This window comes from Xenopus laevis, chromosome 2S (assembly GCF_017654675.1).
Source record: "Xenopus laevis strain J_2021 chromosome 2S, Xenopus_laevis_v10.1, whole genome shotgun sequence".
NCBI classification, from domain to species: Eukaryota; Metazoa; Chordata; class Amphibia; order Anura; family Pipidae; genus Xenopus; species Xenopus laevis.
Genome location: NC_054374.1, coordinates 79,482,398 through 79,505,581, shown reverse-complemented (window position 1 = coordinate 79,505,581; position 23,184 = coordinate 79,482,398). Strand labels below are relative to the sequence as shown.

General features: G+C 37.0%; 1 protein-coding gene across 3 annotated transcripts in view; it reads right to left on the bottom strand.

Annotated features, from left to right (window-relative positions):
* Positions 1 to 23,184, bottom strand: part of LOC108709587 (potassium voltage-gated channel subfamily KQT member 4) — a 65,132-nt gene that overhangs the window by 10,090 nt on the left and 31,858 nt on the right. For 2 of the 3 annotated variants that reach the window (XM_018249576.2, XM_018249578.2), the window contains exons 3-9: positions 20,660 to 20,786; positions 14,287 to 14,462; positions 13,619 to 13,744; positions 11,200 to 11,310; positions 10,039 to 10,134; positions 7,532 to 7,620; positions 4,258 to 4,398 (exon numbers count right to left, since the gene is read on the bottom strand). In XM_018249576.2, the coding sequence (XP_018105065.1) occupies positions 4,258 to 4,398; positions 7,532 to 7,620; positions 10,039 to 10,134; positions 11,200 to 11,310; positions 13,619 to 13,744; positions 14,287 to 14,462; positions 20,660 to 20,786 (866 nt within the window). The remainder of the gene's footprint in view (positions 1 to 4,257; positions 4,399 to 7,531; positions 7,621 to 10,038; positions 10,135 to 11,199; positions 11,311 to 13,618; positions 13,745 to 14,286; positions 14,463 to 20,659; positions 20,787 to 23,184) is intronic. The other variant, XM_018249577.2, reaches the window with a different exon arrangement.

Below are 23,184 nucleotides of genomic sequence, written 5' to 3'. Positions count from 1 at the left end.
TTGCCTATGTTAGGCGGTGCTCTGTTTATGATGGGTTTGAGGCACACAGACCTCTGCTCTGTGTATGAGCACTAAGGGGCATGTTCATGTAGCCCTCAGTACTCTTGCACCTCTGCCTAGATGATCACTCTTTATGGGTGTGACTTAGAGAAGTCTCCACATGTCCCCTGATCACTAAGACATACACATGTTTGCGAACTAAATTCAAGCTGGGGTACTAGCTCATTTCAAACATGCAAGTGCCCCAACAAAGCCACAAAAAACAGAGGCTCCCTCCTGGTGCAGGGGCTAGAGTACTTCATAGGGAGCCTTCATTAGAAAAATGTATTAAGGGGATTTGGAAAAGCACCTTCAACAGCATGGGGACCCAAATTTGGTTCCTGCATTGATTAAGGATTCCCTTATTTGATTTTGGAACGGGCTACAGGATTTAGGAAGAGTATCTTCATCAGGGTGCTGAGGTGTGACTGAGGATCTGATTGGGCAGGGGAACCCACAGCATGTCAGCTGATGATCTGGACTCACTGATGTAATCTATCACTGTAAAACAACCCACACCAATGGCAACTTCATTTTCTTCCAGTGAAAACAGGTTTTGATCAGGTAATATAAGTTGTATATCTCCCCTACAAGTGTAGCTGCAGCAGCCAGAAGGGAAAACTTGCAGAGCACTTTTTGGAAATTTCTTGATGAGGCTTTGTATATATAAACTGCATCCTGATAGTTTACTATTCCCTTATTTGATTTTGGAACGGGCTACAGGATTTAGGAAGAGTATCTTCATCAGGGTGCTGAGGTGTGACTGAGGATCTGATTGGGCAGGGGAACCCACAGCATGTCAGCTGATGATCTGGACTCACTGATGTAATCTATCACTGTAAAACAACCCACACCAATGGCAACTTCGTTTTCTTCCAGTGAAAACAGGTTTTGATCAGGTAATATAAGTTGTATATATCCCCTACAAGTGTAGCTGCAGCAGCCAGAAGGGAAAACTTGCAGAGCACTTTTTGGAAATTTCTTGATGAGGCTTTGTATTTATAAACTGCATCCTGATAGTTTACTATTTAAACAAATGGAAGATAGTGTCTTAAAAAAAAGTTAATTTGCCTTTAATATTCCAGTAATAACTGTAAATTCTTAAATTCAAAACTGCACAATACACTACCAGAACTATCAGCAATTCATTGTAGTTAACAATAAACACTAAAATCTGATATGACTTAATAAAAATACTATTGACTGTATTGCTTAGCTGAAATTCATGCACACACAGACGAGAAATGGCTGTATACTCCTTATCAAAACATGCAATCATATAACACACATATCCTGAATAAAAAAGTCTTCTACTCTATGTGTAATTATGTGTAACTGTAGAGTATAGCAGAGTCAATTAGAGGTATCATGCATATATAACTTGAACTGCATCCTTAAAGGGGAACTAAAGCTTAACTAAAGAAGTAGGCTAGAAATGCTGTACATTGTGTTTTGGGTTTCTGTAACAGCCTAAGGCAACGACAGCAATCTAGCAGGGAAGATCTGTGCTTCAAAATATGCCCCAGTAGCTCCCCATCTTCTTTTCTGCTGATTCACTGCACATGCTCAGTGCTGCTGTCACTTACTGAGCTTAGGTACCATCTCAAAATATACAGGAAGCATAAAATATTAATGTCATAATATAAAACTGATTAATAACTAATACAGATAATTACTACATGGCAGCTCAGAAACCAGTTTCAACTTGCATCACAATTTCATAATCAGCCCTGTAGCATCATCTTATATTACAGGCCAACCTAATCTTCTGCTTGATACTTTGTAATGACCCCTAAGCTTAGCTTCTCAACAGCTGCTCAGAGCCCACTGAGCATGAGCATGAGTGTCACAGACAATGTCCAAGATGGTGACCCCCTGTGAAAAGTTTGAAGTTCCTGCTATTGAGGAGCTGAAACTTTAGGCTGGTGCAATAAGTTCAGTATATAAAATATGGCATTTTTAGCCACATTAATTTTTAGGGTTTTGTTCTCATTTAAACCCTTCATTGCCAAGTAACAGTAAGGGGCTAAAACCTTCATCCAGTGATCCAGTGCCAGTGAAGGGGTTGGAAAATGTCATTCTCTCTTTTGACTCCATATTCCAGCAATGTGTTGGGGATAGACATACACTGATAATAAATATTGTGCATTTCACATAGCCACTTAATTAGATTCAAAGAAACATGCAACTACTGGATAAAAAGCAGAAACATAACCACAAGGAAACATGAAAATGTTTCAGTCATGTCTGCATAACATAATAGCTTAATTGTATGCATAAATGAGTAAACAACATGATGTTTGTTGTTGCCTGTTGCTAAGGAGGGGTTAATACTCAATCAAATACAGCATACAGTAAATATACTTAATTGGGGATCTATATTAAATGGTTATTTATCAGCTGCATTCTTTGTAGCAATTCAGACATTAGGACAAAATAATAATAGAATTACTCTTTCCCTTGTGCGGCATCCAATGTTTTTTTACTTTAGTTAACCAACATGAAACTACCCATGGTAGTGATTAAGAACTGCATTATAGTAAATCAGTTTAAGCTGGGGACAAAATATGGTTACTCTATATATACGGTATTTGCTGTAACACTGTCTATAGCAATTTCTACATTACCTAAAAAAGCCAAAGTAACATATAAATACAATCAAAACTGCCTGTCCCTGATTCTGCATGTTTTCAGCATCATTAAGAGGGTTTTAGGTAACATTTGTTGTCTTATTAACACTAAACTGAAACTCACCTGCAACTGCAGATAAATAGGGAATAAAAATTTGAATCAAGCATGCCGTTTTTAATACAGAGACCCCCTTCAATCGTATAAGGACATCTTCCTCATGCCACTAATCAAGCATGTACTGCGTGGAAGAGCAGGCTAGTCTCCCATTTATTTGTATTTATTAAAGGGCAAACCACATGCAGACTGTCCCATTCCAACAAGTGAATACCTTGGTTTCCAACCAGTGTACAGCCGAAAGATACTCCGCTTATTACTGTAAAGAGGTCATGGGTTAGCTGAGGGTAGAGGTCAAAGGTTACTCTTAAATATAGGGCAGCCTTGTAGAGCAACACGGAATAACTGGGCAACATAGAACGTTTGCTAGTCCAGTTTTTATATGACACCAAACATATTTGTCGGGCAAAAATATTTAAAACTGCTTGCATATCAGTCCTAATTCAACTCTAAATTCACATTAATATGGCCATTGAGAAAGGTGTAGAAAGTAGTTAATACATCAGTTTTACCAACCAACACAGCATAGTTTATGGTCTTACCGATTACCGTATATACTCGAGTATAAGCCGTCCCGAGTATAAGCCGAGGTACCTAATTTTACCTCCAAAAACTGGGAAAGCTTATTGACTTGAGTATAAGCCGAGTATAAGCCTAGGGTGAGAAATGCAGCAGCTTCTGGAAAGTTTCAGTCAAAAAATTGAGGGTTTCTGCTCCCATTGGAGGTTCCGGCATCTCGTTTTTGGATGCCGACAACCATTCTTGGATGCCGGCGACTATTCTTGGAGACTATTCTTGGACGCCGGCAACTATTCTTAGACGCCGGCGACCGTTTTTCCGCTTGACCCGAGTATAAGCCGAGGTAGAGTTTTTCAGCATATTTTGGGGGCTGAAAAACTCGGCTTATACTCGAGTATATACGGTATACAGATTAGCAAAATATATCAGCAAAAAAATGTCCAATCCTAATTCCAGTCCTCAAAACATTTTAAAACCATTTGGTACTGTACAGAAATGTTTAGCAGTGTTTTAGGCACATTTTAGTGAGTGAAAGGCACATAAGTGAGTGAGAGGCGATCTGAGTGAGAAAGTAGGGATTATATGGTGAAGAAGGGCTGACAAAAGAGAAGGTACAAAGCCCAAAAGAAGGATGCTTGCTCACAAAAGGACAAAACAAACAATGGACATCAGAGAGCCAGAGGGGCCTGCAAGATTATATATTATTGCTCTAATTTTGTATAGTATAACAGGGTAAGCAGAGATTTTAATGTGAAGCTCCAATTAAGCTGTTTTTATACAAGAGTTTCTGTTGCTACCGCACTCTGTACACATGTGCCTGTCACATGCACACCAAATGCAGACTGTTGGGCACCACATGCAAATATGCATCTCTGTGTTCTATTGCAGGCTCCTCTGCCTCTTTAGACAGTAAGAAATACAGAGGAATTGGACATGTGGTTGGGGGACCCCTACCTTTCCCCACTACAGAAAGGGGGTGTTGCAGGTTTCAGGGTGGAGGGGACTCGCTGATAGCTAGGAGACCCCTGATAGAGCCTAACCCCTCCATTGCGGCTGCGGGTTCGATGCCAGGTATCAAACAAGTGGAGCAGCTCTCTGAATGGGGTCAAATATACAATGAAAGGTTAAACCTTTGACTTGTGAACAGGAGATTGGGAAGAGAGGAGACCATGAGAATGTGCCTCTGGCTTGCTTAACGTAAAAGGAAGCATAAAAATTTAGCTATAAAAATAACTTTATATTTCTTTAAATGTATAACATGGTTGTGATTCTGTGTCAATTCATTGTATATCCCCAACAATACAAAATAATATCCTAGAAAACCACAGATGTGATACTCTGGTTGCATGACCCTAAAGGTTTGAAATATTTAGCCTGTAGTTCTCAAAGTTAACACTGCAAAAAAATCCAGAAATTTTGTAAAATGTGGCTTAAATTAATTTTACTGTACAGGTATGGGATCCGTTATCCAGAAACCCGTTATCCAGAATGCTCTGAATTACGGAAAGGCCATCTCCCATAGACTCAATTTTATCCAAATAATCCAAATGTTTAAAAATGATTTCCTTTTTCTCTGTAATAATAAAACAGGAGCTTGTACTTGATCCCAATTAAGATATAATGAATCCTTATTGGAGGCAAAACCAGCCTATTGGGTTTATTTAATGTTTAAATGATTTTCTAGTAGAAGGTATAAAGATCCAAATTACGGAAAGATTCGTTATCTGGAAAACCCCAGGTCCCGAGCATTCTGGATAAAAGTCCCAATACCTGTACTATTACACAGACAACTGGCAGTCTGTGAAAATTCAGAAGAGTCTCCTTATTGGACAGAACTGTGCCCAATATTTGATATGGCTACAGTATTTTAACCTGATTATTTTGCATTATTTGTAAAGCGCTGTGGAATATGTTATTTATATGTTATTACTTTCTAAATATGTTATTTTTATTATCAATAATAATAATAATAATAATAATAATAATAATATTGTTATTAATAGTAATAATAATAATAATATCTACAAATGGAATGTGTTGTTTCCCCACCTATATACAGTCTGAAATAGAAAATTTTGATTTTCACAATATAATACAATTCATCCTGTGTCCATTCAATTTAAATATCAACTTTTTCCAGCTCTGTCCTCCTTTAAATGTGAAGTACAGGTATCAGGGCCTGGACTACGGGTAGACAGAAGAGGCAAGTGCCTATGATGCAATGGTGGGGGGAGCTGGGCCTACATACCCCTAGTCCAGGTCCTCGTGTCCCTCCAGCTTTGTCCGTTCCTCTCTGTTCCCTGATCTCTGTCCCCATCACCAAAATGTGATTATCAGACAGATCATCAGATGGGGCAGCTATCACCCAGAATACTTGAAACCTGGGATTTTCCAGATAAAGAGTTTTTCCCCTGTAATTTGGATAGTCATACATTGTCTATAAAATGCATGTGTAACCATTACTAGCATTATGTATGCAATCCCTTATCCAGAAACCTACTATCCAGAACTATACAGGCAGGCCATATTCCATAGAGTACATTTTAAGATAATAATTCTTATTTTTAAAAACGATTTCCTTTTTTTCTCTACAATAATAAAACAATACTTTGTGCATTATCCTAACTAAACTGCATGAATCCATATTGGTGGCAAAACAATCCAGTTTATTTAGGGGCAGATTTACAAAATTCGAGTGAAGAATTCGAATGTAAAAAACTTCGAATTTCGAAGTATTTTTTGGGTACTTCGACCATCGAATTGGTTAAATTCGTTCGAATTCGAACGATTCGAAGTAAAAATCGTTCGACTATTCGACCATTCGATAATCGAAGTACTGTCTCTTTAAAAAATACTTCGACCACCTACTTCGGTAGATAAAACCTACCGAAGTCAATGTTAGCCTATGGGGAAGGTCCCCATAGGCTTGCCTGTGATTTTTTGTTCGAAGGATTTTCCTTCGATCGTTGGATTCAAATCCTTCGAATCGTTCGAACGAAAAATCCTTCGATCGATCGATCGCAGGATTTGCGCAAAATCGTTCGACTTCGATATTCGAAGTCGAACGATTTTAGTTCCCAGTCGAATATCGAGGGTTAATTAACCCTCGATATTCGACTATTGATGAATCGGCCCCTTAATGTTGAAATGATATTTAGCAGCTATGAAAGCATAGAAAGGAAAATTATTTAAACCTGAAGAATGGAGTGACATAACCAAATAGTTAAAGGGGACTATAAGCTTCAACATACAGAAATAAGAAACTTTCTAAATACAATTAATTAAAAATTCTGTACTGTTTCTGAAATAATAAAGTTTATGTTCACTATCCCTCTCTCAGCATCTGTTTCTCTTCATTCTGTCTTCATGCAGCAGTTGGATGTGAGATATTCATTGACAGTTAGATCCAATATACAGTATCTTATAGGGGGGCTCCTTTTGCCTAGAAGATGTCTTTCTACATGCAGAATTTGTGGAAAAGGCAGTTATTTTATTAGATTTTGTTTGTACTGGAATTAGTTATTTGAGTAAGCTCTATTACATCTGCTAGAAAAGGAAGCCAACCTAAAAGATATATTGGATCATTCATCAAACACCCAACTGCTGCATGAAGACAGAATGAAGAGAAACAAATGCTGAGAGAGGAATATTGAAGATGAACTTGATTATTTCAGAAACAATGCAGAATTTTTAATTGATTGTATTTAGAAAGTTTCTTACTTCAGTATGAATAAGTTTACATTTTCATTTTTGCTATAGTTCCCCTTTAAGTAAAGTTTCCTTTAAGTGCAGGTATGAGATCACTCATGGGAATCCTGTTATCCAGAAAGCTCCAAATCATTGTAAGGTCATGCAAATCCAAATCATTTAATTTTTAAAAATGATTTATTTTTCTCTGTAATAATAAAACAGCAGCTTGTACTTGATGCTGTCTAATCTGTCTAATCTTATGGGGTTTATTTAACGATGAAGTGATTTTTACCAGACTTAAATTATGACAATTCTAACAATAAGATCCTTTATCTGGAAAACCTCAGGTTCTAAGCACTCCAGATAAAAAAGCTTGTACCTGAACTAAAAATGTTCTGTTATCATAATAAGATACGCCCTCTTGTTTGAACATCAATTTATAAACAGGTTGTACTTTCCATTTATGAATGTCTATTTTACATTTCTCTGCTGTTGTAGAGCACCTTAAGTCCTACCATAGACAATAAGGAAGACTCACCTGAAGGAAGGTAGGATGCTGTCATAGTAATACCATGTAGCTGTGAGGTAGGAACGGCTAACATCAGTGGAGTACAAACGCCAGGCAGCCTTAAAGAAGAGTGACAAAGTGAAAATATAAAATCTCAATAAAGATGCAAGAAAATTTGTTTGAGCTTAGACATGTGCTGATAATCATTAATACAGTGATTCGATAGCTCCTATGAGGGCCCAAAGAAGGTTCTGGTGGAAGTATGGGATGGGCAGCCTAAAGGCACGTTTTGGTGAGATTTGTACATTTTCCTGAAATTCCAGCCAATCCCAGTCAGTGAGGGTGAAACTGTATTTGCTCTCCTAGAAATTCTTGGAACTATTGGTCTACAGCTCATAAAGCAATCATTGTTTTCATATATCTGTGTCCTTGGTATAAGCTAAAGTGGTCTAAGACCAAATGTTGCACCTCAGATCGATGGGGGAATGGGTCTTGAACACAGTCTGAAAAACACTTTTTTTAATTTTTATCTTTGACAGGGACCAGGTTGGTGCAAGTGCCAAACAAACTGGAACTGGTTCTAGGTCTAAATTCACCTATAATTCTTTAGCCATTTAATAAAAAACTACAGCAGCTTTGCAGCCCAAATATACAAGATTTAGGGTGTGAAGTAAGTTTAATTACATACAATCCTTTCAAACAATAAATTAAGTTAGAGCTTCAAGGAAACATTCTTTAAAACCTTGTGTTATTAGACACAGTATAATAATAAAGGGGCATTGTGTTTTTTATTATGCAATATGTGGAAGCTTTTCCAAGAGAAGCCTAGCATGTTTAATAAGGAAATGACATACATAGTATAATATGCCGGCAGAGGGAAAATGCCTGCTGTGCCATGAGTCTAAGTGCCTGACAAATAAAAACACTGGTGTGCTGGGACCATAACATTACTTTTAATGCTTATGGTACTGCATTATAGGAAGGAAGCTGATTACATGAAAACATTTAGATAGTGTATTTATGAGATTGCAGTTGTTCACTACTGTGCTTCCCTGAATGCACAGTAAATAGGAAAATATATTTTTGTACCAAACTGTTCTGTGTACAAAGTTACTATAACCTGCTGTCCCCAACCACCCTTAGACATTAATATGATTTATAACACAGGTAGCAGGGGGTATTTGGCTGCATACTGAAAATGTTCTTTAAATTTTCCACTAAAGGTGAAGATATGAATCTGCTTTCTCTCATTGTCAAGATATAAAACCTCCCTCTCCCTCTCCCCATCTTGGGTTTGACTGTTTCCAGTATCTATGAAGCTCCCCCAAGGTATAACCCCCTCCACGAGAATTCAACATTTATAAACCAGTTGCTGCCAGGAGTTTAAGAGGAGGAGAAAAAACCTGAGTCTTTTTATTTTGCTATGAAAATAAATAACTTCCTTAGCAACTCACTATAATATGCTGTATTAACAGCAGCCTACCTACTTAGCACCAGAAACTTTGCAGACAATAACATATGAATTACAAAATTTCCAGCATATATTTAACCAAAAGTACTAAAGCTAGTATCCCTGTATGTATCCAGGCAGCTGAATATATATAAGCAACTCTATATAGATCCAATATACTCCCTCTTCAGGTACAAACAAATATATATTCATATGCATGCATACCACATCTATCTATATATATTATGCCCACTCCCTGTGATTTTAGCATCTAAAAAGGTTCTGATCTCCCCTAATACCTCTGACTCCATCTTCATTTCTTTTATCTAAATTGATGATAACTGGACTGAGTGGTTGCTGAATAAACCTCCAGGATACTTTTTATGGGATAGCCATGATCTTTAGTAATTTTCCCAAAATTTCTTGTGGTACCCTGGGTTGGCGGATGTGCGTTTTAATATTAGTAAGTTCTCTGACTTTAGTACCATAGAATGTACCCTGGGACTGTGTACTTTCCACAAATAAAGGGTAAGACATTTTATACACTGGGGGTTCCTAACAAATTAGCACTGGCCAGTGAATATGACCTAATTCCTTTAAGGTTTAAATAGATCTCTCTCGCTTTCGTTTCCTCCCATCTGTATATATTTGGCACCCACTTGAAAGTAGGCAGAAGAGTTTTTGCCCATACTTGAAAGTAGGCAGAAGAGTTTGCTGAGACCAGATTCTGTGAACTCCCTCAGGACATACAGTATGTCACCAAAACTTGTTATTCGGCCTGAAATTAGCCTTTGGCAACAATTCCCAGGATATAATTGAAGACAAAAGACATGAGTTAAATTATAAATTATAAAGGAACTCAGTTCCCAGGGGGCCATTAAGTATTTTCTGGCAGATTTACATATTATTGCTTCTTAATAGCTGAAGTAAAGTATGTCCATATACAGTGTATGTCCATATATGCACTCGAAGAAACATTTAACAGCAACATTATATGAAGCATACAAAGTATTCAGTTAAAAAAGTTGTTCATTAATTTAGTTGGTTCCTTTGTGACTTATATGCAACCCAAAATATATAACCCCACCTGAATAAGATTAGCTGCTGGTGTCCGCCGCTTTTCAAAATGCTTCTGTCGATGTTGTTCTTGAACTTTAAGGGCAAACCCAGAACCCAAAATTCCCTGAATGAGAGAAGACCATAGTATAGGTAAGCAAATTTACTCCACATGATTTCAAATTGCCTTGAAAAGTATTCTCTATTCAAATATCTAGCCTTAGAAAATAATTTACCACAGAAAATAAAGTAGTGATGTCTTAAAGGGGACCTGTCACCCTAAAAAATAATTCTAAATTATTTTCTATCATGTTAGTTGAGCAAAATAACATTTACATCTACATTTTTTTTCCTTCAGTCTTGGATTTACACAATCACAGCAAGCAGGCAGGAGCCATATTGTGGACACTGTTATAAAAAGGAGAAGGAAAGGCCTAATTTACTTTAAAGGCAAAAGTTACGCACCTCCAAGTGATTGTGTATACTTACCTCAAAGCCCGGGCCGGTGCTTCTTTCAGCAGAAAACTGCATTGGTCAGGGGGTTTCTTCTAGCGAGTACCACAGAGCAATCATTCTTCCTTCTTCGCTTCCTTCTTCTGTCTTTGCGCAAGTGCGCATGCACAGTAGCAAGAAAAGCCAAACTTTAACAAAAAAGTTGGCTATTTCATTGTACTGCGTCTGGCCCAGGAAATTTGAAGAAAGAAGAATAAGGAAGCCGATCGCTCCATGGTGCTCACTGGAAGAATCCCCGGACTGGTGCAGTTTTCTGTTGATAGGAGAACCGGCACGGGGTTTTCGGGTACGTATAAATAATCACTTGGGGGTGCCTAACTTTTGTAAATAGGTCTTTCCTGTTCCTTTAAGACAAGTTGTGCATCACAATCCCTACACAATGCCCTACACAATTATAGAGTTAGAAGAGAAGGGGGATGTGGGGAGTGCAGTGACATCTAGGAAGTTCTTAACGGAAAGTGAAAGTAATTGATTGCCATACCTCTATGACATAAGCATAGAGGTGTGGCAGGCAATATATGTTTGACAGCTCAGATATTTAAACACCCTTATAACAGGTATGGATGGTTTCATGAAAAAAATTATTTGTATTCCATGTTTAATTTGCAAATTACTTTTATTATACTGCTTTTTATGAGTAGGTGACAGGTACGCTTAAAGACATTTCCAGAAGACTCACCGCAGGCAGGGCAAAGAAAGATATACCCAGAAGTGCAAAGCAAGCTGCCAGTACTCTCCCAAGCCATGTATGAGGGGTCTTATCACCATATCCAATAGTTGTCAGTGTAATCTAAGATAGATTGATAGGGAAAATGGGAGCAATTTAAAAGTAAAAATATAGTTGTGTTGGTTCTTTCAAACAACATTAATTTTTAGGGCAGGTTACATAGTTAACCACTTTTCACGCATTACAAACATAACTTTCTACTCAAATTCATATACATTTCTCATTCCCTAGTTATATACATCAAACCATTTGTCTTCCAATATCCAGACTATAAATATCTTTTTTGCTCATTAAATGAATAATGCACTAATTTAAGTTATGCAAGCAGAACAATGTTACCTTCACAATATGCTAACAGAAACTCATTCAATACCCAGATAGCACTTTCCCCTATAAACTATGCAAAGGACAAACTGCCTCTCCTATATAACACACACACAGCACAAAATATGTTCTAACTCATTCATAATTAACACATAGTGCAGATTACTTTCCATCTTCAAAGTAAGCATAGAAAGGTGTGCATAAGCAACATGAGCTTTATTTAACCTTCCACAAACAGCAAAGCAGGTCACTCCCTCTCCCAAAATCCACAAAAAAATATCTTGTGTATTCCAGACGCCGTTGTTACATTTACTGTTCCTTCAGCAAAAAATATGTATAGGTATAGTATAAGGATATTAGAGGTCACCAAGGAATGTAAGAATTAGAAACGAGAGGTAATAGGTCTTTTTATGAGTCATGGAACTCCAAAGTGAATGCTAAAAGTCCTTTTCCTGGCCATCCATGTCAAACGAAATTTTTGCCCCACCATCTAGCAGTGGTACAGACAAATTAAATTCATTCTCAAAAAGCAATCTTTTTTCCCTGGTCCAGTAACTATAGCCATCCCTCTGGGGAGTCCTCTTCTGTATCTGATGCCACTTGCCAATACCATTATTTTATATTTCTATCACATTTTTACCTTGTGGTGGCCATACACGCATATGTCTGATTGTTTGGAGAGGTCACCAAATGAGAGGATCTCTCCCGATATGCCCACCTTGAGATGGGAGATATCAGGCTGATCCGTGGACCCTAGGGTCCAACAATCAGATCACAATGCTGACAATACAGGAGGTCGGATCCGACAGGATTTTTAAAATTCTTGGCCAGATATCGATTGGGGAGGCCCATTGGAGGACCCCTTACATTGGCCAATAAACTGCCAACTTAGTCTGTCAACAGCTTATGTAGGCCAGTGTATGGCCACCTTAAAACAACTGTTTGGTTGGAAGAGTGTGAACGATGGAAATAGTTTAATGACCTAATGCAGGGCCACAATCTCTACTGCTACAGCAGTTTACTTATGTTGACACTGCTCTGTGCTATATCATAGGGCAAGCACTCATAAAATGCAACAGCATTGAAGACTTTTTTTTAGTTTTTATTGACAGGTTTTCAATTTGACATATTAGAAAAGAATGAATGAAAGAACAGGAAGTAGAGCAATAATAACATTAAGCTTGCTGAGCCTGTGTTGAGTCTGGGGAAGAAGGGAGCAGTTCAAAATTTAATGGAGGAAGGTTTGTGCTGGATCCTCATTCAACCATGATGCCAATATTGATTCCTAATTATCAGGGAAACAATACAAGCTTGTGCTTGGGAAGAGAGTCATTCACCAACTATTTTCAGAAGCATAGGGAGGGATGTGTAGTAATATTGATACCTCTTGGTATATGTTGGTTAATTTATGCATCATGAGGTATACGCTATAAATTTGCTTAGCTGTCACACCAGGTCCATTGCCTGGCCCTCATTTCCCTATCCAGCTTAGATATATTTAATTTAAAAAAACAAAAACACTAAAAAATATATGTCCCCTTGTTAAAGTTTAGTGGCCATGCCCCTCTACTTTGAAAATGAAAAAATAATAATAAATAATAATAAATCATTTGAATGCATCAAATAGATGGTGTTAAAAGGCAGGCAATAATCTGAAAGTTTTGCATTTGTGTGTTCAAAAACATATTCTACATCCATGCCAGAAATACTGCTGTTCAGGTAAAATGTGGTATTGAATTTTATATGTTCCATATGTTTAAACCATATAAACTGTGGAAATTAAAGAGGAACTGCGGCTCCTCTTCACTAACTTACCTGTCGACTTACTAATTCACAGTACAATTGCCAATCCTCCCCAACATTTGATCCGACCAATCCACCATACAAAAATACCCGTCACAATCGTCCGCTTAACATAAATGAAGTTTAACAATGCTTTGGTTCACAACAGTGTTAAAGGTACATGTAAAATTAACCACAGCTCTTGCAGATATTAAAAGAACTGAACCATATAAAATATCTATTAGACTGTTAATAAAAAACATACCGTGCCCCACCAAAGAGAGTCTGCGTATGTGGAAAACTCTTTATTGGCATCTTTTTCTGCCAGATATACCAGGAAAGAAGCAAATATAAGCACCAGGAATCCAATGTACCAAGCAGTGATCAGCTCCTGAAGAAAAAGTGGTTACAACATGCATAAATAGTACCATGTAAAATCAGAGGTCTCCTCTCCAGCCCTTAACAACACAGACAGAAGGTGGAAACAGAATTTACCTCTATTATATAACTGCTTTAATCTATATAATCTCTAATTTGTTCTAAACATATCAATCATAATTTCTGGAAATTCGCTATGTAACTGACACTGGCGCTGGATATGCCTGTTTGCTAGATTCTAGGAGGGCAATGCCATTTCTTACTGTGCCAAAATAAGCTCTTTTATAAAAGAAAATGATGTTTAGCTGCAAATTATCTTCTGAATGATACAAGAGCAGTGTACTGAAATGCAGTGTACTGAAACTTAAATACTGCCATGGAATAAACTAACAAATTGAACTAACAAATTGAAACGGACAATAATTGTGGGAACCTTAAATGAGAGCACATGAAAGCAAAGAGGTAGTTTCAGTAAGATTAATTATAAACATTTTAATGTTCTATAAAATTTAATGTATATCATTCTAAAAACTGCACTTTAAACAAGACACTCACCTTGCTGTGAGCATACACAACAGAACCCAGTAATTTCCATGTGCCTCCTCTCCGATCCATGCGCACCATGCGCAGGATCTGAAGAAACCGCATACTACGCAGAGCAGATGTGGCAAAAATGTTACCCTGAGTCCCAGCTGCAATAACAGCCAGTGAGGCCACCAGAACAATAAAATCTGGAGTGGAAACAGAATATGAGAAAGAGGAAGATGTTAGCTGAATTTTCTGATCATGAGAAAAATGTGCTATCACTAAATGTAGACACTGGATGCTTACTTGACTATGCTTGACAGATAGTTGAGGGCCCATATATGGACCCGAAATGATGCAATTGGCAATGAATATTAGATTAAATGATCATGATTAAACATGGTATGCCAAATCAGGCAAAGTTCTGTAGCATGACAAGACGTGGGTTTATTAACTCAGGTGAAGCAATTTGCAAAGTTAAAAAAAATTGACTTTGCATCTTTGCCGCCTTCTTGTATCTTGAGGTACAATTCTCTATGCTCTTTGAAAGAACTGCAAAGAGATGTGCCTCACTCTGAATGCAGCTGTGTACCAAAGTCAGTATAGATTCAGCACTTTATGTGGTATTCCAATAAAAAAACTGTTTGCAGCTTCCTTTTTTCTTTCCCTCTGTTTGTGCTCCAAAGTTAATGTATTTGTAGACAAGCTACAGAAACGCACACAAAAGATAATTACAGATGACACAGATGAAATGAGTTCAACATATAAAACAAAAAAAAAGTTGTTGACTTAGTGTGCTTCCTTGCAGTTTGTCTGCAAATATATTCACTCTGCATGCAGCTATATCTGCTTCCAGTTTTGCAGCATACAGCTGTTCTCGAGGTTGACAATACATGGGCAACCCTTGGAACAATTGTAAGATTTGACACTGATAGTTTTCCAAGCTGTATCTGTCGTTACCACTTGATTTATTAGGTTAAAGGAAAACTATACCCCCCAAACAATGTAGGTCTCTATTAAAAGATACTGAGTAAAACAGCTCATGTGTAAAACCCTGCTTCATGTAAATGAACCATAATCATAATAATATACTTTTTTAGTAGTATGTGCCATTGGGTGATCATAAATAGAAAATTGCCATTTTAAAAAAAAAGGGCCGCCCCCAGAGATCGTAAGATTCACTGTGCACACATACAAACCACATGTAAGGTCACATGAGCCAATTAACAGACAGAGTTCTGCCTTTTGCTTCCTCACTTCTTCCTGTTACAGTTAGTGTTTTAGTATTTCTGGTCAGGTGATCTCTGAGGCAGCACAGATAGAGTCACAAAATGGTGATTCAAGGCAAGAGATGTAAAAGGGCAATATTTATGTAAATATATATTCCAGTTTGGTAAGATTCTTTAATATGTCATTCAATTTGATATAAACTATCTGTTGCTTAAGTGTTCATTTTGGGGGTATAGTTTTCCTTTAATAAACCAGTGCCTTAATGTTTTTATATTTATGCATGCAACTTTATTTATAAATTGTTTAATACTATATTAATAATCCCTTGTGATCCGTTATCTGTAGCCCATTATCCATAACAAATTACAGAATGGCTATCCTATAGAGTTCATTTTAAGCAAATAATTCTACAAGGTTATTTTTTAAAATGATTTCCTTTTTTCTCTGTAATAATGAATAATTACCTTGAACTTGATCCTAACTAAGATACAAAATAGGAGGTTCCCCCCCTTTTTTTCCTTTTTCCCTTTTTTTTCCCTTCTTTCTCATTTCCTTCTCTCCCCCCTCCTTATTTTGTTGTACGACAGTCACGTAGGACAGAAAATAAATTGCCTAGGATACATATTTTGAACCGAATGTCAAGAGAATCTTTTGAGATATCCACAATTGGCAACTAAGATATATTGTTCATTGAAAACTTGCGTGTCTTGAGACTTTACATTGTTGATGTGAAATACTGTATTGTATTGTTTTATTGTATGTTGCAATAAAAATCATAATGAGAAAAAAAAACAAAATAGGAGGTTCTGGTTAGGAGGTTATTTTTCATATAAGAACCCACTTGATAAAGGTTACCTTTTTAATATACCCAGTGCTAATAATATAACTATTGATGGATGGGTGGCACAGGAGGAGATTAATAGAATTTGTGAAAGTAAACAAGGGTTTAGGACCATCCCATGGTACATAAAGAGTTAAACTCTGTTATTATCGAACCTCTTTACTTAATTTTTCAGGATTATTTGAGGTCTGACATGCTGTTGAAATTGCTAATGTGTCACTATTCCATTCCATTTCTGAATTCCTGAAAACTATAAGCCTATTAGTTTGACATCAGTGGTAGGAAAGCTTAAGGAAGGGGTAATAATGCATAAGATTTCATTGCAATTACAAATTTAATTGCCTTATATTAGCGATAGGCAAATATGTCCCATTTCGCCCTAACAAACGTGAAACTCAATGACAATTTTTACATGAGCGACTTTTTTTGCCAAAATGTATTAAAGTCAATGGGCGTCAAAATAATTTTGATGCACGACAATTTTTACACGTGAGAGACATTTTTGTCCAAATGCATTAAAGTCAATGGGTGTTAAAATTATTTTGCAGCAGGTGGCGAATTCACCCTTTATTACCTTCTATGAAGAGGTGAGGAGAAATCTAAACATTGGTGTGGCAGTAGTTATGATCTACTTCAATTTTACTAAAGCATTTGATACAGTACTACACATAAGGTTACTGATTAAATTAAGGAATATTGGTCTGGAACATAGCTTTTGTACCTGGATACAGAACCAGCTGGAGGACAGCTTACAAAGAGTAGTTGTAAATGAAACATTTTCTAATTTGACCAGTGTTGTTAGTGAAGTACCACAGTAGTCTGTCCTTGGTCCTTTGCTGTTGACTTGTTTAATGACCTTGAGGTGGGAATTGTACTGTCTCTAGTTTTTCTGATGATACTAAATTGTGCAGGATTATAAATTCTATACAGGATGCTGCCACATTACAAAGAGATTTTATTAAATATGAGAACTGTGCAGCAAAGTGTAAGGTTATGCTCTGTGGTAGATATAACCTAAATGTGAGTTAAACACTAAGGTCACAAGGGGCGTTTTTACTTTGCAGTTAAAGACTTGATAGAATTGTGCAAACATTTTTGAATCAACATTTTGAATTGGTACGAAACCCAGCACAGATCATGATATCTTCCATTTGTAAAAAGGACATCTTCTACTGATTGAACAGAAGGCCATCCATTTAGATTAGAAGAAATCTTAAGGAAGACATTTTTCTCCGTCTGTGGCAAACTAGAGATGTCTGAATCAATTATTTTTTTAGTATCTAATATAAAACAGAACCCAACAAATCAATTCTCTATTCACCGATATGTAATTAAGGATCTCTTTTTAGTTACATCTGCATTTTGAAGTGAACTTTGTAATATTTTGGGAGTGTGAGGCACAACCCCTTTTTTTACCAGATTATACATAATGCATATTGTTTAAATCTTGCTGACCATGTTCTCCTCTTTTCTCCTCCTGCAATCCATTTATTACATGTGACAGTGCTAGCTTTGCAGTATCAGACCCTACCCACCCATATTAATCCAGTAATACAATGGAAGGCAGAATTCCATTCTGCAGCTGTTCTGCTGATGGGGGAAGTTGGACTGAGGTGAAAAGCCATTATCTCTGAGGACTTTTTAACATCTGGAGGTAGACACAGAGAGAAAGCAAAGCAGTGTGGTGTAAGTTGCAGGAAAAGGAAAGTGAGTTAGATAACTGCCGCTACTATATTAAGAAAATATGGAGTCTACAAAAACTGAACTTTGCATAGTAAAATATTTTTTTTCAATAATAAGATTTGAAGCAACACTATCACCAAAATAGAGAGAATTTTTATGTGCTTTAACAGTAACTGCTATGTTTGGTAAATCTTAAAAAGTTATCTTTTAATGGTGAGTTTAACAGAAACAGCTGATTAAGCAGGTCACATAACCATTTTCTTTGTCTGGCCACTTATTCCTGCATTTCCTATGTGCTTCCCAGGCCAAATCGAAGATAATATCTCAGCCTTGTGTTCTTCTTCTACACTTCCTAATGGTAATCAGCCAAGAAGTATCCTAAAAAGATGACAAAACCCCCTATGCTGGTTTCTCTCAATCTTAATGTGCAGCAGCTCTAGGCTGTAGAGAGTCCAGCAACCCTAGATTATGGAGAAAACTAATTTCTACCACTTGTAACGAGGACAGGTCCTTACACTCATAATCAATTGCTATGATCAATTTTTAAGGGGAGGGGACATTGGTCGTGATCATTTGTGAGGACAGATATGAATTCTGATCTAATCTAGAAATCTGTCCATGCTTTCCTGCCACAGATCAACTTCAGACTCAGAGATGCCTTCAACATCATCCTATCATTCAAGCACTGCTTCCTAAATGTCTAGTGTCTCAAAATACAACTTTTTCTGCTCATCAAACATCTCGGTAGTGTTCAGCAGCTCCCCACAACTCATTTTCACTTTTTGAACTTTGGCTTTTGCAGTTTTTTTCACCACCAAATTCCTGGTTTTTATGTGACTTTCTGTTACCTCTTTGTGTATTGTCTTAAAGGCAACTTTTTTCAGCTTGATACCAGCTTTCTAGGATGTGCCTTGGCCAGCCTCTATACCTTGCATTAAATGCAGCTCACCATCAAGTGATTTATAAATCTGGTCCTCCAGCTAAGATTTTAAATGAGATGATACCACCACAAAGCTAATAATGTGGGATAAGTATCATTGGTAAACGTATGAGAAGCAATCTTTTAAAACATAATTATTCAATCCATAACTTGAATAGAAATCCAATAACGATATTCCTTTCAGGCAGATATAGTTATATAGTAGTTGAGGTTAAAATAAAAATTCAAACTGAAAAAGTGCACTATGGAAAGCCCTGCTGGTTCTTTCAAAATGGTCTAGTCTGAAACTAGAATGGCAATAAATTTGACCAATCCAAAAATAAGAGATCTGGGGTAGGATAGGATGGAAGGTGTTAAATTACACATACAAAATTAAAGAGTATAGTAAAAAATATGAAGTTTAGTGCTTGTGACTTAATCCCATTCCAATTTGACCACCTGGTGCAGCTGATCATTAGAGGAGAAGGCCATAAAGGCTTTTATTTGGTGTTTCAATAAGAAAGTTAAAGCTCTATGGAATCAAATTCTTTAAAAACAGGAAAATATCTCTGAGGCCCTGTTTATTTTAATCCTCAGTAAATGCACTCTCTTCTGAACCCAACAACAATTTTATTATAACTGGAAAGAGAAAAAGATGGCATTGGATTTATGCTGTGTATCCAAGATGACCAGGGAAGAAAGAGTCAACTGTGATAACGCCAATCCAGAACAAAGAAATCTGCAAAGGCTTCAAAGTCTGATGTCATTGACTAAGCTAAATTGCAGTACGGTTACTAGATCATTTGAAAATTCAGGGACATGTCTAATAAATACATGAAGGGCTGACTAACTGCATTTAAATGAAATTGCAATTTGTGCAGCTGTACTAGCTGGATTTTCTAGACAAGTTTCAGAACAAGATGAGCGAACTAAATCAGATACGTATAGACCTGCTGTTTCAACACACACCATCCATCATGTGATAAGCATTCAATTTGAAAGTATAGGAAACAGACCAGGAACAGGCAGTACTTTAGTCTGCAAACACCCTATTGTATGCCCAGATTGAGGGTTCTGGCGCCCAGCTCTACAAGAAGGATACATGGGGGTTGGTACAAACTTTTGCCATGGTGTAAGCACAGCTTGGGGTATTAAATATATGTCTATATATATATGTCTACAGCAAGTGAAAATTCTGAGAAATGCACCAAAAGAAAGGAAGAGAGTTCAGGATCAGCTGTTCTGAGCTGTAGAGAAAGTTCCTAGTTACGGAGCAGAGGAAGGGGGTAAAAATGTACCTGATGAAGAGCTTCCTCTGTGGCCAAAGCTCTGCCCTACTTGCATGGAAGGAAGGAAAAAGTGAAGGCCAAGATCTGTAAAAGAGACCACGAAATGCCACAGACTCCTGCCAGCTGGTGGAGTGCATAAACAGAACAGGTTGACCTACAGCAGTGGGTGCACACAGGCCAAAAAAAAAGCTTCAGAATAGCAGAAAAATGGATCTAGGAAAGGACCCTGCATACCTGATAATAAAGAAAAGAAAAAAAATACATTGCCTAAAAAGGAAGTGAAGCAGGTTTCACTTATCGATAAGTTTGACCTTGATGAGTATATCTTTTTTTCAACCTCATCTACTATGTATGTATATAATTATGCCTCAAAGAGAAATATATGTGTTAAGTTGGTGTCCATACTACCTTCTTTTGTTGTATGCATGCACATATCCTTACCAATCACACAAAAGGGCTTCCTGGCGAATCTCAGTCGTCCCTTCCAATCTCGGTAACGGCAACAACACCCTGCAGACCAGATGCGAATAACATACTCCATCCCAAACACCACAATCATCACGAATTCCTAATAATCACGCAAAAGAAGGAAGACTTTCTGTTAAACGATAAACAACCAATTTAAAAAGTAACTAAAAAAAGCAACTAAAAGTATTTTTTGTGGTGTATTACTTGAAAGTAATAAGGGAGAGATTTATATAAAGGGGTCGTTCACCTTTGAACATTTTTTCAGTGCATATAACAGAGTTAAAATTGCAAAACAAACTAAATTTGCCAGATTAAAGAGCAAGTAAACAGATTTTTTTTAATTTTTCATTTGCCGATCTTTTTCACAGTTCCTCAACTCACCAAATCAAGATAAAATTATAGATATGCTCTCAGAAGTGTCTTATGTACGTGCAATACGTTTTAAAATATTTAAAAATAAAGGCAAATTACACTATGGACGCTGTCCCTGCTTTTAAATGTCTTTACAGAAAAATAAATACCCTGAAATTGATAATGTAATGCTGTTTTGAAATCAAGAATCTTGTAAATTGCTAATCCCACCAGAGATTGGAGAAGCCACATGCTGAGTTTTATTGTTTGAAGAAAACATCATTGCAACTTGCTTTAATTTATTCTACCGTTTATTTAATTAGAATTTTATTCTGGATATGGCATTTTGTAAAATTCACTATAGCACTTTAGCACTATAGAACTTTAGAATGCACAAAATCTGTCTACAGACTTTCTATGGTTCACGACACACACAGATTTGCATTGTAACACACTGGTGACTGCACTGAATATTAACAATATTGTGCTGTTTTTTGTTTTTCCCATAGCTTCTGGTGCTGACCTATAATTTTATCTTTCCGTTTTCAGTTGAGTTGTTTTCAGTTCACTAGAAATGAACACTTTTTCAATTACTTTCTATTTTCTATTATGACCATTTTTTTAAATAGTGACATGTAAAGTTTTCTTTTTTAGTCATTTTAAGTCTTTCTAAAGCAGCTCTGGGAGGGTCTCACTGACTACCTGAGTTTCATTAAAGGCAGTTGTTATAATTGATACAATAGTTGTTAATATTCCACAAAAGCTGCTAAGAAATATATCAACTAAATGTAGCAAATTGTAACAGTTCAGACTCCACGTCTGGATTACTGAGACAGGAGCATTTAACTTAAAAATTTAATTTTTGGGAAATGGTAAAAAATAAAAGATGGAAAGCAACTGAAAAAAATCTTTATTTCTAGAGAACAATCTGAAAACAATTCAACTGAAAAAGGTGTTTGGAAGGTGAACAACCCCTTTGAAGCCTAGTCTGAGAATCCTGCAGGTCCAGTAGGAAAATTTGGATGGTTTAATCAATAATAATCTAAGATATGGAAAGGGGATTTTTTTTAATTCACAACAGTTTCATAGTAGCAGATAGTTTCAAATTGTTAGCATAATGTCTTGGGTCCATGTCTGAACACAGGACCTAGTATTACTTGTGCTTAGTTGGAAGGAAACTGCAACTTTCCTCCTACTGTAAAACCAGCTTTAAAATCTAAACACTCTTGGGACAGTTTCACTTCTGTGCTACTCTTGTCAGTACATATTTATCTTCTATATGTAACATTAATCTTATTAATGACCTTCACGGTACTTTTACTCCTAAACTATTTCTTTTTTTCTGCTAGCACTTTTACTTGTTTAGTTCACATATTACTCCAACTTGCAGTGCAGCAGTAAAGAGTTACTGACTGGGGCACCTGGGAAACTGACAATATGTCTAGCCCCATGTCAGATTTCAAAATTAAGTATAAAAAAATCTTTGCTCTTTTGAAAAATGGATTTCAGAGTGTAAGTCTGCTGGAGCAACACTATTAACTGATTTTTAAGTCCTCCTGACCATCCCCAGACCCCCTCATTTCAAGTCCATGGTACGCCCATTCTCTGCACAATGAAGGCACCACCAGAAAGCTGCAAACTTAGTCTCCTTTAGTAACACATTCTACACTGTTAAAATTGATTTAGCCACAAAACTGCAGATCACAAATATAGGATGGATGGAATCGAAGCACAAATGTAAACATACAGACTTAAGGTGGACATATGTGGGCCAATAAAACCGTACCACGTCAAAAATTGTCTAGATGATGACAGGCAGGTTTGAAATTCCTATTGGGATGAGGACCATATCAGCTTATTGATGCGGTCCTTGTTCCGATGGAGTGTATTCCTGTTACAGTGATCCTTTCATTTGGCCTCAGAGTCAAACATTCGGAACAACCCAATATCACCCACCTCAAGGTGGGCATATTGGAGAAAGATTGCCTCATTAACAAGGGCTGCTGAGCCACCTCCCTCTCCCTACACTCACCTTTTTGGCTTGAGGGTGGGTCTAGGGGCCAAGAAACTAGTGCAGAGAAGCATAATTGCACTCCATGCACTAGAATATGGCTCTTAAAGTTACCAGGAGCAGCATTTTTGCCTCC